This window comes from Stegostoma tigrinum, chromosome 21 (genome assembly GCF_030684315.1).
Source record: "Stegostoma tigrinum isolate sSteTig4 chromosome 21, sSteTig4.hap1, whole genome shotgun sequence".
NCBI lineage: Eukaryota > Metazoa > Chordata > Chondrichthyes > Orectolobiformes > Stegostomatidae > Stegostoma > Stegostoma tigrinum.
In genome coordinates, this window is record NC_081374.1 from 22,791,411 (window position 1) to 22,807,785 (window position 16,375).

The window sequence follows — 16,375 nt, forward strand, 5'->3', positions numbered from 1 at the left end:
GTTACCTAGAATGGTGATGAAACGTCTGAAAACTAACCTTCCAGCTCAGCGAGCAAACTCACATCCAGAAGTTGTTTTAGATATCTGAGCAGTAACAAAGAGGTAAGAGTGGACATTGGACTGCTGGAAAATGAGGCTAGAGACGTTGCAATGGGGAACAAAGAAATGACGGAAGATCTGCATACGTACTTTACATCAGTTTTCACTATGAAACTAACAGCAGCATATCAGAACTTCAAGAGAGTCAGGGGACAGAGATGAGTGTAGTGGCCACCACTAAGGAAAAAGTGCTAGGGTAGTTGAAAGTTATGAAGCTGAATAAATACCCAGACCAGATGGTCTGTACCAGAGAGTTCTGAAGGACATAGCTGGGGACATCATAGGGGCGTTGGTAGTGATCTTTTAGTAATTACTGAGGTTAAGAAGGGCACCAGAAGACAGTAAAATGGATAATGTGATACCACTGTTTCAGAAGGGAGCAAGATAGCACTAAGGAAACCAGAGGCCTGTCAGCCTAATCTAAGGTCATTGGTCCTAATTTTAGGGTTCATTGTTAATGATGAGATTGTGAAGTGCTTGCAAGTGCTTGGTAAATCAGGGTCAAATCAATACAGTTTTCTCAAGGGGATGTCACAAGCAAGTTGACCAAGGAGAGCCAGTGGCTGTTGTCTATTTAGATTTTCAGAATGCACTGACAATATGCTGCACAGGAGGCTGCTAACTAAAATAACAGCCCATAGGGCAAGATAATGCATGGATAGAGGATTGGCTGACTGGCAGGACAGACAATATGGATAAAGGGGTCTCCTGAGGATGGCAGTCAATGGCTAATGGAATTCCACAGGGGTCTGTGTTGGAACCAAAACTATTCGCATTATATATTACCAATATGAACAAAGGAACTGAGGGAATTTTTTGCTCAGTTTGCAGATGACATGAAGATAACTGGAGGGAAAGGTTATGCTGACGAAGCAGGGAGGCTGTTGAAGGACTTTGATAAGCTAGGAGCGTGTGTAAAGAAGTGGCCGATGGAATATAATGTGAAAAAGTATGAGGTTATGCACTTTGGTAGGAAGAATAGAAGAGCACACTATTTCCTAAATGGGTAAAGACTTGGGAAAGCTGAAGTACATAGGGGCTTGGGAGCTCTAGCTCAGGATTCTCTTTAGGTTATCATGCAGGTTCAACTGGCTGTTAGAAAGGGAAGTTCAACATTAGTAATCATTTAAGAGGGGTAGAATACAAAAGCAGAATAAGTACTGCTGAGGGTGTTTAAGGGTCTGGTCAGATTGCATTTGGAATATTGCTTAGCAGTTTTGGGCTCCATATCTAAGGAAGGGTATGCTAGCAGTGGAGAGGGTGCTGACGAGGTTTACAAGAATTATCCTGGGGATGAAGGATGTGCCATATGAGAAGTGGTTGAAGAGTCATGGCCTGTACTTGATGGATTTTAGAAGGATGAGAATGGTCTGACTGAAACTTAGACAATAGCGAGAGTTGTGGATGGTGTAGACATGGAGACAAGGTTTCCATTTGTAAGAGAAACAAGGGCACAGCGTCAGAGTGAACAGACAACACTTTAGAAGTGAGATGAGATGAGGAGGAATTAAAGATAACACGGGGTGGAGCTGGGGCAAGACAGCAGGCCAGGCAGCATTAGAGGAGGACATTTTGGGTCGGGACCCTTCTTCTGAATTGGGGAGGGGGAAAGGAGCTCAGAAATAAATAGAGGGAGGAAGGGTGGGGCTGGAGAAGGTAGTTGGGATGGTGATAGGTGAGTGCAGGTAGGCAGTGATGGGGATTGGTCACTGAGATAGGAGGAGCGGATAGGTGGGAGAGAAGATGGACAGGTTGTGTCAGATCAAGGAGGCAGGGGTGAGAAGGAGGGATGAGACCTTGGGATGAGACCAGGTTGGGGAGATTTTGAAACTGATAAATTCCACATTTAGATCATTGGGCTGTAGGCTCCCAATGTGGAATATGAGGTGCTACTCCTCCAGTTTGTGGGTGGACTCCTCCAGTGTTACAGTGACATCACCTGGAAACTGGAGGAGCAGCTCCTCATATTTTAGCTTGGGAGCTTAGAGCTCAAAGGCCTAAACACGAAAGTCACGAGTTTTAAAATCTCCCCATCCCTGGCCTCATCCCATGATCAACTCACCTTCTCATCCCCACCTCCTTGAACTGACACAACCTCTTCGTCTTCTCTCCCACCTATCCGCCCCTCCCACCTCACTGACTACAGCTCACCACTCCTTACCTGCATCTACCTATAACCATCCCACCTACCTTCCCCAGCACCGCCCCTAATCTCTCCATTTATTTCTAAGCTCCCTTCCCCTTGCCCAGTTCTGAAGAAGGGTCCTGGCCTGAAATGGAAACTTTCCTCCTCCTCTGATGCTGCCTGGTCTGCTCAATTTCTAGTCATTTCTGTTCTAAATGATCAGCCCTACACTAAGACCCTGCCTTTGAGTTGAGTTGTTGTTTCCACGGGTTGGGAAACGCCTCTTAGAATTTGCTACATCAAGTCTCTTTAGAATCTCATGTTTCAATGAGGTCACAGCTCATTCTCTTTGAAATTCCAAAGGATATTTGCTCCACTTACTCAGCCTCTCATCATGAGGTGATTAAATTCAGCCCCGTGTGTGTGTGTTCTGAAGTGGTACATTTTTACTGTCACTGTTTCAGTATTACCCAGCACCTACTCCAATTTCAAATTTGGAGGGGGATTGCAGGCCCATGCTGGAGCCTGTGCTTTTTGCATTCCACTCTATTAAATTGCCAATTGGAGATGAACAATCCAATCTGCTGGTTCTCCCATTTTAGCTCTGGCTTCTTCAGGATCCTTTAAGGTCATTTGTAAAGGTGAAGATTACCTATTCTCATTCAGTGCCACTGCTTTTCATCTTGATATGCTTCAGACATAAGGGGAACCAAATGGCATAATAATTTAAGCTATATTCCGCTCATTTTCACTTCCACCCATCTCACATATTTTATTTGCAGTGCATCTCATATTGTCTTAAATTAATATTAGTCTTGAAATGCTTTACCCTTCCTGCAATATTAAAATGTCCAGCCTTTTATTTTTACACAGTCAAATGCTGAGTGATAATTTATTGCAATTTTCTGCAGCATGTTGCATAAAAATACCAACAAAAAATATTTGTTAAGTATTTTACAAACCTGCCTTCTTGTCCTACTCCCTCGATCCAATACGAACAATTTAAGAACCAAATTTGGCAAATCCACTTATGGATTGAATGACATTGAGCTGTGAATCATACCAGTTCTTAGCTGGAAAGTTCAAGGCAGCTGAAATGATTATTGGCAAAGAGGAGATATTGGCTTCCAAGAAAATGTGACAAAACATTAATGACTTTAATATAATGTGTGACACTATCCTGAAACAAATTTCTGAAACTGAGCATGCAAAGGTTCTTCATCAATAATGTGATCTCTTTTGTACTAAAAATTGGCCTGAATCTTAGCCAAAAATGTAAGTATCAGTTTAATCACATTTCATTGAGGGTGTCTCTCCATATCTCTCACCACATCTTACTACTCACTGGCTATCCCCTCAAAGTACAGCATCACTGACACCCACAGCATCTTTCAAAGGCCACTATACATCCATACAAACATATTGCACTGTACACCCACATTAAGCTCTCAATGTAATGGTAATCCAGTCATAAAACCATTCTGCTTCTGCTATGTAGCCACTACAGTTAACACTCCACCAGAAATATAACCCCATTCTCTCACTATAGTCACTGTTGAACAATCAGGCCACAACATTTACCTATAGCTATATCCTCTATAAATACTGCCTTTAAGTCATGACCACTCTGTTCCTAATGCTCACTGTAGATTTGCTTCTTACTATTGCCCCAGTACGGAAAATTGACATGCAGGCAAACAAAGATAATTCCAACGGTGACATTTTTGTTTTACAGTCAGCAAAACAGAAACTAAATGAATAGAGGCTGCAGTTTGCCCCAATCATGCAAACCAAATGTTGGCATGATAACCAACAATTATTTTACTGTCCATGATAGTTTGCTGTGCCCAACTTTCATTGACTGGAACCAGGTTTCAATTAGCTCCCATTTTCTTTGTAACACCTGACGCAGCTGAGCTCTGTCATTCACAAGGAGAATTTTCTCCTTCCTAAAATCAGCAAAATACCATGGATGCAGGGAATCTGAAATAAAAGCAGAAAAAAGCGGCAGAAACTCAGCAGGTCTGGCAGCATCTGTGGAGACAGAAGTACAGTTAATGTTTTGATTCTCATATGTCTCTTCTTGAAAGTAAGCTCATATTGCACTTGAAACATTAACTCTGTTGCCTTCTCCACAGATCTTGCCAGACATATTGAGGTTTTCCATCATTTTCCGTTTTTATTCCTGCTCCCCACTGTCCATATCCTCCGACTCAGAAGTCTGCTCACATTCCCCTAGTTCCCCAGCAACGAGCACAACATCCCACTGTCTGCTCCAAATACACAGAGCTCTGTCCTGAATATACTGGAGACTCCCAACCCAAGACTTGTCCAAGCAGTTGAATAGCATTTTCAGCAGGCCTGTCGTCTGCTCCCACACTGTCCCGGTTGAAGGGTGGCATTGTATCTGCACCCCACATCAGTCAGTGATTGGTGAAGTGTTTCATGAGCCATGTGGGTATCCCTCGCTTCCCCCCCGCACCATAACCAGCCCTGCAAGGCATCTGGACCCTCGATCACTAGAGGTATACAAGTGTGCTCCAGCATGTAGGAATCATCACAGCTGCCAGGGTAGTGGGCAGACACACCTCCATGAAGTAAAAACAGTGATCACAATTGCCTGTACATTAATCAAATGCAAGCCCTTCTGATTATGAATGTTTCGGTATTGAGATATGGCTGTCTTGGTGCACATTGTGAGATTAATGGAACCCTGCATGTGGGGAAGGACAGCTGTATTCCCCAAATCCGATTGCCTGGGCTGTAGCATTTACTGCATTAAGAGGAAATGAACTGAACCAGAATGATCGTGCAGATGATATCATTCATTGTCCTAATACATCGTGGGTACAGGACAGATAAACCCCACACAGGTTACCCTTCACTCCCTGGAAGGAGCCAATTGTATGAATGTTCAACATAATTGTTACCTTCACAATCAGAGAGGGAATGGCCTCCCACTCGAGCACTCAGTATAGTTCTATCACAATGCCTATATCTACACTGCTCCTTGCTCATTCCTAAGAAAGAGTGTCAGGGGCTAAAACATCTGCTCCTCTGGGCACCTGGCATATCCTGAGGGGTCTCTGACTGTGACCTTGGTCCAAACTGAGTGCTCCTCCACCCAGCATACATTCTGATGCTGTTCTGTATACTCCCATCATAACTTTAGAATCTCCCCATCACTGTTCTTGAACCCACCAACAGAAGCCTGTTTCCCCTTCTCTAGCCTTGATTGCCCTTTGACAATGAGTTTCATCTGCTCCCTCTGCCCTGGAGACAGCCATTGCATCCTCCACAAGACTATTCAATGTAGAACTTTGACTGGCTTTGCTGAACAAGACATGACTAACTGTTATATTTTTAGCTCCCCATTGATGTGATGCCATTCGCCTAACCGCTGTGACACTCTATAGGACTGACCATGGCCCGCTTCCTGGAGTGAAGTCAGATATGTTTTCTGACCCTGATCAGCCCAAACAGATGTCTCGATGTGGATAAGCCCCTGGACTGTATGAAGACTGCTGACCAACAGGGCCCCCGCCCGCCGGAGTGGACAATGGGCTACTCCTCACGTAGTATCCTTTGGTTGAATGTATGTGCAATGTATTTGTTATACAATCAGCTGGCATATGCAGAGTGTTAGCTTGACGTCTCAGTGTGGTGTACATCAAGATGTCACCCTCGCACTGCCCAACCACCAGGCAGATCCCACATGACAAGCAGCCTGGTTGAATGTCTGCCCAAACAGCATGTCAATGTGGTAGATGCAATTAGTCGCTCCCAATGTGAAGACAGTCATCTGTGGGATTCTCACATGGTTCTGTCATCGTCCACGTCATTAAGATTCAGTTGTTCGTGTTTATTATGGTTTATGTTATTTAAAACACTAATAATGTTTAAGGTTTTGGTAAGGATCTGTAGCTTGGGTTGTGGGTGAGGTTATTGACTTGCTCGCCAAGCTGGCTTGTTCTTGTTTAGATGTTTTGTCACCATGCTCGGTGACATCATCAGTGGAGCCTCTGATGGAGCGACGTTATTCTACTCCGCTAGGAATTTTTACTGTCTGGTCCGTTATGGTGAGTAGTGTCATTTACGGTTTTGTTCTGTATGGGATGCACAGGAATTCCTATGGCTTCTCCACCCATAGCGCAATCAACAAACATATAGATTGGACCCTATATACAAACCCATACAGAACAAAACCAGAAATGAGACTACTAACCATAACGTACCAGACAGTGTAAATTCCAAGTGGAGTAGAATAACATTGCTTCATCAGAGGCTCCATTGAAGATGTCAACTAGCATGGTGGCAAAACATCTGAACAAGAACAAGCCAGCTCAGCGAACAAGTCAGCAACCTCACACTAATAATAGGAGATAACAAACAGGCCAAGCAGCATCAGAGGAGCAGGAAGGCTGGCGTTTCCGGCCTCGACCCTTCTTCACATTAATAATGTTTTATGAAGTATGCAATATTGTGTAAAATGTTAATATCATTGTGTTTAATAGGGCACTTTATGACAAAAGTATTTCATATATGATTTAATAGAAACAAGTAAGTATTACAAGATTATATGTTGCTTGCATGTATGTTTAATTATTGGCAATTTAGAAGAAACTTTACCCTAATATAGCAGCATTTCTAATGGAGTAGTGAAAATGAATTTACTTCCAAAGTCCATTAGAAACGATCTCACTCATTCTGTAAAACTAGTAAATCTGTTGCAGTAGAATGCAAGTTAATCATGAGTATTCTTACCCTAAATACAATGCTGAGTGGTACACAGTGATGTACCAAAAATGGAAAAACAACAGACAAGTAGAAGCAGTTGGATATTGCTGTCAGAATTTTATTCTTCTGCTGTAGGTAGATGACTCAAAGTTCCAAAACAAATTTAGTTCATTGTTTAGCAAGAAGTACTGAAATATAAAAGACATACTTTGAATAACTGGAATTTGCATCAACAATAATTCCATGTAGCATTCCCTATATTACTTGAAAAATCACTAAAGTTTAATTTCAACAGGCTGTGGTCTGTCATGGTCATAAAATCAGAATGGTTATGGTACAGGAGGCTATTCTGTAAGAGTACTCTCTGTAAGAGTAACTCAAACAGTGCCATTTTCCCATCCTCTTCTGAAAGCCTCTTTCACCAGAAGTTCGGAATATAGTTTTTCTTGACAAGTAAGAAGCAAATTATTAATTTAGCATCTGTGCCATGTCCTTTGACTTCATATGTAAATCCCCTTTTTAGTCACACTCCTCCTCTTACTTTTATTAACTTGCCGATGGAAGACATTATTCCTGTTATGTTAGCTGCCTGTCGCCTCTCTCTTTATATCTCTCATTTCTTTTATCACTTCGCTTCTAACTTATGACATTTGTCATGCACATCTTTCTTTTCTTGCTTCATCTTTCTGTCTCTGATCTTTCCAGGCTCTGGCTTTCGGCGGTCGTCTTCTACCAGCCCCAACCTCCCACACCCCACCCAAGCGAACCATCTCCTCATTAAATGAAGCCCATTGCTACTTTACAGTTTGCCTATCAATATTTGACTCTAATTTAACTTGAACAGATCTGTTCACACTTTACTGAAATTGCTCTTGACCTTCTTAACTATTTTTACTCCAGTTTGCTTCTTATCTTTTTCCATGACGAACTTAAACCTTATGAAATTAATGATTCCTGTTCGCTAAAAGACAACTTCATCCACCTAAACCACTCATTCCTCAGAAACAGATCCAGCAATGCCTGCCTCGTCATTGGGCAGAAAACATACCGATCAAGAACTGCTGAACCCCCTTCAGGAACTCTTTGCCATTTATATTGTTGCTTTCCTAGTCTATATTTGGATAATTGAAACGTCCATTTAACAGTACAATGCTGTCGTTGCAAAGCTTTAATTTCCCTGAAAATTTGCTCCACTATATCATTTGCATTTGCTGGTGCCAACAGAATACACCCAGAGGAATAACTATTTGTCAATTCTTTCTGAACTCTCATCAAATGCAGTGAGTCCTTGATCCATCCAGAATATCTTTCTCTCTTCAGCACTGTGATATTGTCCTAATTTCACACTGTCACTTTTCATTCCTCTTCTTTCATGAATGCAATCCAACCTGTTATCAGTCCTACCCTTCTTTTTGGGCCAGATCTCAGTTATCATCACAATACCTTATTTCCATGCTGCTATATGCACTTTCAAGCCATCAAACTGTGTTTCTTTGAGTCTTCTTATGTCCCAAAAGAAAAGCAAAGAAATTGAAAACATACAAAGGAAAACTAGTGGATTGTTATGTCATTTCCAAGCGTGATACCAAATAACAAGATGTTTCAAGGTAGGAGCACCCAGAGTTTGTGTCATTAATAAATTTATACAAGGATAGCAATTCTATAAAATATTTATATATTTGATATGCAGACTTGAACTGTTTATTTAAACTTTCAGTAAATCAAAAGTAAAATCTTAATTAATTTCTTTCATTTTCAATTGTGACCGTCTGCATTATAAAAGATACCTTTCACTGAACTGACCATGCCCAGTCAATTATTTTCTTAAGCATAGATTCTGTGCATTACCATTCAAAAGCCACAATGCCCTGAACTTACCTATCATAGTCGCCATTGCAGAGGGCCCGCACTGGAATACAGAACTGGAGCCACACAGGATTCAAGGTATTTTTCACCACTTCTGTTTTATGGCAAATTGTGAAGCTAAAAATAGGAACAAATAGATTGTGAAAACAAATACGCTACTTAGAATATTAAAACACAGTAACAGTAATTGTGAAAATTTTCTATGGATTGTTCTGCAAGGTGACAAAATTTTTATAACCATTTTCTTATTTGCCTTAAAGACGCAAGAAGGCATTATGACATACTTTAGAAAGACCAAATGTTTTCCTAGTTTATGAGATCTATTTCAAAGACATGTATTTTTATTCTGATGAAAGGTTAGGTCTCAGTTTGCATTAACGTTGTGACAGAGCTACATATAATTAGTTTGGCTAGTTTATCAGAGATCAATACTGTGGCTCTCCAGAAGGCAAAGCTTTGAAATGCCCAAGCTTCTGATTTGGCAACAGCTAAAGTCAAAAGCATTTGAATATGGGCCTTATCATATACCTGACAGATATGAACTTACTTTGAGCTTGAATAGCTTGGAGAGAGAATGGTGGTGGAAATCAATGATGTCTAATTAGTTTCTTCAAATTGAACAGTTTAAAGAAGTATTTTTGACAGAATAAGCTTAAGCTTTGGTGCTCCTCTGCTTTGGAAAAAAAATGTTCAAAATAAAATTTTACATCAAAAATTGTACTTAATAGCTTAATGAATAATATTTTTGTTTATTAATTGAGTCTCTGGCTTTTTAAGCCAGTATTCAGTTATTCTAAAAGTCTGCAGCCTCAGGCTTCAAAGGCACTGTAAAGTTTTCTACAGTGCAGTATGGAGGGACACTGCATTTTCAACTTCTCAATTATTTAAAAGTAAGAGATTCTCTAGGCCAGTTTGTATGATTCAACTTAGAAACACAGCACTGATCAAAAAGAAAAATAGTTCTTTCTGGGTTACAACCAATACCCTAAGTCAAGATCAGTTTTTAGCTTAAAAGGAAGATGGGCAATGGTGTATGCATGATATTGTTGGACATTTCAGGACTGACAGCTTTATTACTTCCAAAGTGCAGCATCAAGAAATCAATATTTTCTGAACTTAATCTGGTAGTTTGCCAAAGGTGATCTATTTTAATACTAATATACAAATAGCAGTATATAACAGATGGATTATCTCACATTAACAGTTATGATCTTGAACGCATTATCTGAAAGAATGGAAGCAGATTCACTGGTGAAGCTGGAAAGGAAATTGGATATACACTTGAGAAAGAAGTATTTTCATAGCTATGAGGAAAGTGCAGGTGAATGGAACTAATAGCTCTTTTATTGGCACAGTGAGTCGAGCAAAATGTCTTCCAAAAATAAAGTTCAGAGAAAATCCACATATAAAATTATTTATCAATAATAGTATCAAAATAAACACACCAATGTCACACTCTTACATCTGAGCTACATACAGTTCTAAAGGAACTACAAGTATTTGAATGGGAAATGTCTACGTCATATACTCCGATTGAAGATTTCCCATTCCGGTCTACAAACTGTGATGATGATGCGACTTCAAAGAAGTTATTTTGTCTTGCTTTGTTTTTAAGCGAGGTTGAGAAGCAGAGGTTTGAGCTGGCGAGTTAACACCACTTGAGTGAACAGCTTGGTAGGTCTTGGGTTGTATTTTTAAACAGCCTGAATGGATATGGCCAGCGCTCACAGATCAGGATTTCTGGATATTTAGGTTTACTTTTAAGTAGAAGCTCCAGTGGCCTCAATTGAGTTGGAAGCTTCAGTGAATGGCTCCTGGCTGCTACTCTCTCTTAATTTTCTCTTGATGTTTCTTTCTTCATGGATTGGAGAACTGCATGTGAGAATCTGCATCTGAATTTTACTTTTTGTCAAGTCGGGTGTTTATGGGACATTACTATATTGGAACAGTTAATTAGTAATAGTAACTATACTTATCATTCTGTTAAGTTTTCCATTAGAGTTGTTATTCTAAATTTCTTTCTTCAATTGTATTTTAACTACAGTGTTTAAATAAATTATATTTTGCTTAATGTTGAGTTAGTTTGACTAGTCGCAATATATCTGGAAGAGGTACTTTACATTTGCTTCAAAAATTTAAAAATATATATTTTGGGTCTAAGCTACCTACTTAAACTATTTTGAGCGGCTCTTGATCTTGTCTGTAACAAGACTAAACACCAATGGCAATTTTGGTGGATATTGTCTCATGTTGTAGATTTATACAGAGCAAATTGTTTACATTCATGGACTCACTGCCAAATCATTGTTTCAAATACCACAGAGAAACAAACCAGAAGAAAGCATGCAGGAGAACAGGAAACAGTTCTGTTGTCAGAAGTGATGTCAGAAGAGGTGGTCTGCCTGCCACTTCAGTTTGGCAGGAAAGATCCCATGGCATGATGTGAAGTAGAGCAGGCAAATCTGCTCAGTAATTTGGACTGCAATTGACCTTCAACTTGCGTTTCGTAAAGCAGACTTCCTGATGATATACCTCATTGAAGTTTGTGGGACTACTAAACAAATATTTCTCATCTGTTTTCACTCAGGAAAAGGAGAATATTGTAGAGGAGAAGATTGAGTTACGGGCTACTAGAATTGAAAAGGATTGAAGTTAGTAAGGAAGGTGTGAAGGTAGATAAATCCCTTGGGCTGGATGGGATTTTTCAAAGGATTCTCTGGAAGCTAGGGAGGAGGTGGTGGAACCTTTGGCCTTGATTTTTGAGTCATCATTGTCTACAGGTTTAGTTTCAGAGGACGGAGGATTGCAAATGTTGTGCCCTTGTTCAAGAAGGGCAGTAGGAGATGACCCAGGTAATTACAGACCTGTGAGCCTTATGTCTGTTATAGGAAAAGTTTTGGAAAGGATTATAAGAGATAGGATTTTTAATCATCTAGCAAGCAACAATTTGATTGGAGATAGTCAGCATGGATTCGTCGAGGGCAGGTCGTGTCTCACAAACCTCATTCAGTTTTTTCAGAAGGTGACCAAGCATGTGGATGAGGGTAGGGCAGTTGACGTGGTGTACATGGGGTTCAGTAAAGCCTGTGATAAAGTTCCACATGGTAGGTAACTGGAGAAAATACGGAGGCATGGGATTGTGGGATATTTAGCAGTTTAGGTTAGAAACTGGTTTTCTGTAAGAAGGCAACGAGTGCTGGTTGATGGAAAATATTCAGCCTGGAGTCCAGTTACTAGTGGCGTGCCTCAAGGATCCGTTTTGGGACCACTGCTGTTTGTCATGTTTGTAAATGACTTTGACGCAGGCATATGTGGATAGGTTAGTAAGTTTGCAGTTGACACTAAAGTCGGTGGAGTGGTGGACAGTGTGGAAGAATGTTGCAGGTTGAAGGGGCACTTGGATAAACCGCAGAATTGGGCTGAAAGGTGGCAAATGGAGTTTAATGCGGATAAATGTGAGGTGACTCACTTTGGGAAGAATGATAGGAAGGCAGAATACTGGGTCAATGGAAAGATTCTTGGTAGTGTGGATGTGCAGAGGGATCTTGGTGTCCATGTACATAGATCCCTGAAAGTTGCCACCCAGATTGATAGTGCTGTTAAGACGACTTACGGTGTTTTAGGTTTTATTGGTAGAGGGATTGAGTTCCGGAGCCGTGATGTCATGCTACAACTGTACAAAACGCTAGTGTGGCCTCACTTGGAATATTGCATGCAGTTCTGGTCGCCCCATTGCAGGAAGGATGTGGGTGCATTGGAAAAGGTGCAGGGGGATTTACCAGGATGTTGCCTGGTCTGGATCGAAGGCCTTATTAAGAAAGGCTGAGGGACTTGGGTCTGTTCTCATTGGTGAGAAGGAAGCTAAGAGGGGATTTAATAGAGACAAAGATGATCAGGGAATTAGAAAGGGTGGACAGTGAGAGTCCGTTTCCGAGGATGATGACATCAGCTTGTACGAGGGGGCATAGCTACAAATTGATAGGTGATAGATTTAAGACAGATGTCAGAGGCAGGTTCTTCACTCAGAGTGGTAAGAGTGTGGAACACCCTGCCTGCCAATGTAGTTAACTCAGCCACATTATGGGCATTTAAAAGTCCTTGGATAAGCATATGGATGATGATGGGACAGTGTAGGGGGATGGGCTTAGATTAGTTCACAGGTCGGCGCAACATCGAGGGCCAAAGGGCCTGTTCTGCGCTGTAATGTTCTAGGTTCTATGTTATATGAACCTCATTGTGCACAAATTGTCTGGCACATTTCTCTATGTCACAACAGGCATACATCATTCACAGGTAGATATCTGAGAAAAACCTCAAGTTATGAAAGGTGCAAACACTCTATCTATTTCCTTTTTTTATTGGCACCAAGGACATTGAATTCAATTCACCTACAGTTAGGAAAGAAAAAGTAACTGCAAGTTAAAGAATTCAATACCATTTACCAAGTAATTGCTGTCTTAATACAATACAGCTCACATTCAAAAGCCCAAAAACTTATATTCAAGATGGATGAGGAATCTGATCGAGTACAACTTAAATCAGCAGAAAGAATTGGGCTAAGAAATTAAATTCTTTTCCTGTTGTTCTCAATAATGTCAGTTTTCTGGTTCCCCTTGGATCTTGCCATGTTCTATTTCTAGATTCTTCCCAAGTGGTTGAAATAAGTGAAATTACTGGTTGGTAATGGAAGCTTCCTTTTAAAAACTTGTTCATGGAATGTGGGTATAGCTGCCGGGCCAGCATTTATTGCCCATCGCTAATTGCTCCTTGAACTGAGTAGCAGACAGGCAGTTAAAAGTTAACTACATAGCTGTGGGTCTAGTATCACACATTGGTCAGACAAATTTCCCTCTCTAAAGAACATTAGTGAACCAGATGTGTTTTTTTAACAACAATTCACAATGCTAATCAATATTAGGTTAGCTTTTAATTCTAGTTTTTACTTCAAAGAAAAATATTGAGATCAAATTCCATCATCTAATATGACAGGATTCAAACCTATATCCCCAGTGTGTTAGCTGGAGTCTCTGGAGTGTTAGTCGAGTAATGTTATCACTACACCACCTTCTCCCCTATGGAGATGGCTTTCTGTCTGCTTGTGCTTATCCAGTTGTGTTACAATTGAATTCATCATATGGTGCATGCACAGTCTTGCTTGTTTTCTGCCCATCTGCTACTTAATCTTGTGGAGTGCTGGAGGGCCCACATGTGTAATCATACAGAGGCTGCAATCCTCATCTGTATCTACTCCAGACGTGCCCATGATGCTTGTACTCATTTAGCATGTTACTACCGTAAGTGGGAACAGATTGTTGGCAACAATTAAACCAGAAAGGTCACACTTAATGATTCTAACCAATCACACAGCATGTTGTAACTAGAAAAGAAAAGCTGCTGAAGATCGCAACATGAAATTTCTAGAACGCCGCACTGGTCTTTCAAAACTATTCCAACTGAGTCTGTTACTAATTCTACTGTAGAATGGCATGTTGGTATCATTAATTTCTCAAAGAGAAATCTTGCGTACAAGTTCACATGTATAGCAATGAACACTTCAATTTTTGTCATAAATCCTTTGAACAGTCATAATAACTGCATTAAGCATGGTTGCTAGCATAGCATCATTTTTGAAACATTGACCATCTGGATAAGAATACAAGGATCCTGTTGTTGAGAAATATTGAAATCTCCTGTCAAGTATTTGCTGCTCATCTGTGAGTGTTACCTGCTCCTGCTTACTGTACCCTATACCACATCGCATAACCATGTACGCCTTGCATTACTTGTACTTGTGATGTTCAGGGTGAAAGATGCCATGAGGAAAAACAAAATGGCTTTGTACAGGAAACAGTTGTAATTGCATCTTGGGGAATAAAAATGGAATGAAACAAGCTGGGCAATCAAACCTACCCTCACTTACCCAGGCAGAAACAGGCTTGAATCATGTCGGAAAGGCATTTTTGTCACATTATTTACTTAAGAGCTTGAGCATATGCTTGAATGAGGTGCATGTACAGGGACAAGATGGACACTTAAGCAGGGTAGAATTAACAAATCCATAAGGGGAAGATTTAGTCTCAAATTTTCTCTACTCTGTGTATGGCTTCTTAATGATTTACAGGGTAGTCACTTCAAAAAGAATGCACATCATAAGACATATTCTCAAGCATCTCTGCTCCATTCTGTTCTGTGTGCACTCGATTTGCAAATGGAGGAACACAGAGTTGAGCGTGACAGCCAAGTGGTCATGTTGCAACCCATGAGGGTCTAAGCATATGCATGCACCATGCAGCTACATTTTGTTTGATTTGTCTTCTTTAATAAAGAGTGAACATATAACAATGATTATCGTGGCAGTTCTAAACATAGGTTGTCGCTATACACTCCTGCAGAAAGAGCATTACAAACTAGGGCTGCTACCTCTTTCCATGTGTTTTGTAGCACATGCTTGTGAGAAAGGTGCCCAAAAGGACAAACATCATTTATCAGCAGCTGCACTGTTACATTTGAAAACCTTGCGTTATATCCACATCACCTCTCTATTTTCCATATAGTTGCTTTACCAACCAAACACTCATCTTCTAAACTACTGTTGCAGACAATTACATCCATGAAACAGCATTGGGTTGTATCCCTTAAACAGGGAGCTCCCAAGTGCTGATATATAACACATCGGGGACAGTATAAGGATAATCACACTTGACTCCAAATGATTTAGTAGGTCTCATGCCATGTGTAAATCTGATAACATAAAGCTCACTGCGCAAGGTTGAGATGTAAACACAAGTGATATCAGGCGGTCCTTCAAACAAAATCCTTTAACATCAGAACTTGTTTAAAATATGAAAATCAATTGCCAGAATCATAGAGAACAACTTAAGGTCGATGTTTAATTTTAACATGCTAGTTTCTAAAAATAAATATTTGTTTGAAAGACTGTTCATCGCTTCAACAAACCTAAAAACATACTTACGTTCCATCTTCATTACTTCTATAGAAAACCATGAAAGGATCAGACTTTCCAAAGAAATCTTTCTTGTCAAGTTTATTGGCACAGAATTGCATTGTTGCAACATCCTGCAAAAGAAATAAATTGTATTGGGCTTTAATAGGCAAAGTGCTTTTGATACGATCATTTTTGTTTTAAATCTCCAGCATACATACAAAGCTATAAATAAAATGCCTCCTGGACAGCATTAGCCTACATTTCAGTTTGCATCTCCATTTACTCATCCTTGAGTAATCATGAACCTTACATACCGAAATGTCATTCTGAAAGTAAAGCCTCAAAAATACATTATAAAATGTATGAACTAATGCTTGAGAACTAATGACAATATCACAATCAAATGTTAGCCTGACGTTCATTTGAATGTCAGTTCAACTGAGATCATGTTTAGAAAAATCTGAGAACTATTTGATGAAGTTTTGCTTCTGGCAGATATGACATTATTCATGGTAAGTCCACAAACATAAGAAACTAGAATGGATCTTGCAGTCTTAAAGTACCCAACACACATTTATTAGATTTAACTTTTATGTCAAAAA

At 40.1% G+C, this 16,375-nt stretch overlaps 1 protein-coding gene across 5 annotated transcripts in view; it reads right to left on the reverse strand.

Annotated features, from left to right (window-relative positions):
- The window catches only part of LOC125463008 (copine-8-like), a 636,730-nt gene that overhangs the window by 247,626 nt on the left and 372,729 nt on the right, over positions 1-16,375 (reverse strand). For all 5 annotated transcript variants that reach the window (XM_048553605.2, XM_048553606.2, XM_048553607.2 and 2 more), the window contains 2 exons: positions 15,801-15,904; positions 8,840-8,944 (listed from right to left, as the gene is read on the reverse strand). In XM_048553605.2, coding sequence (XP_048409562.2) covers positions 8,840-8,944; positions 15,801-15,904 — 209 coding nt within the window. The remainder of the gene's footprint in view (positions 1-8,839; positions 8,945-15,800; positions 15,905-16,375) is intronic.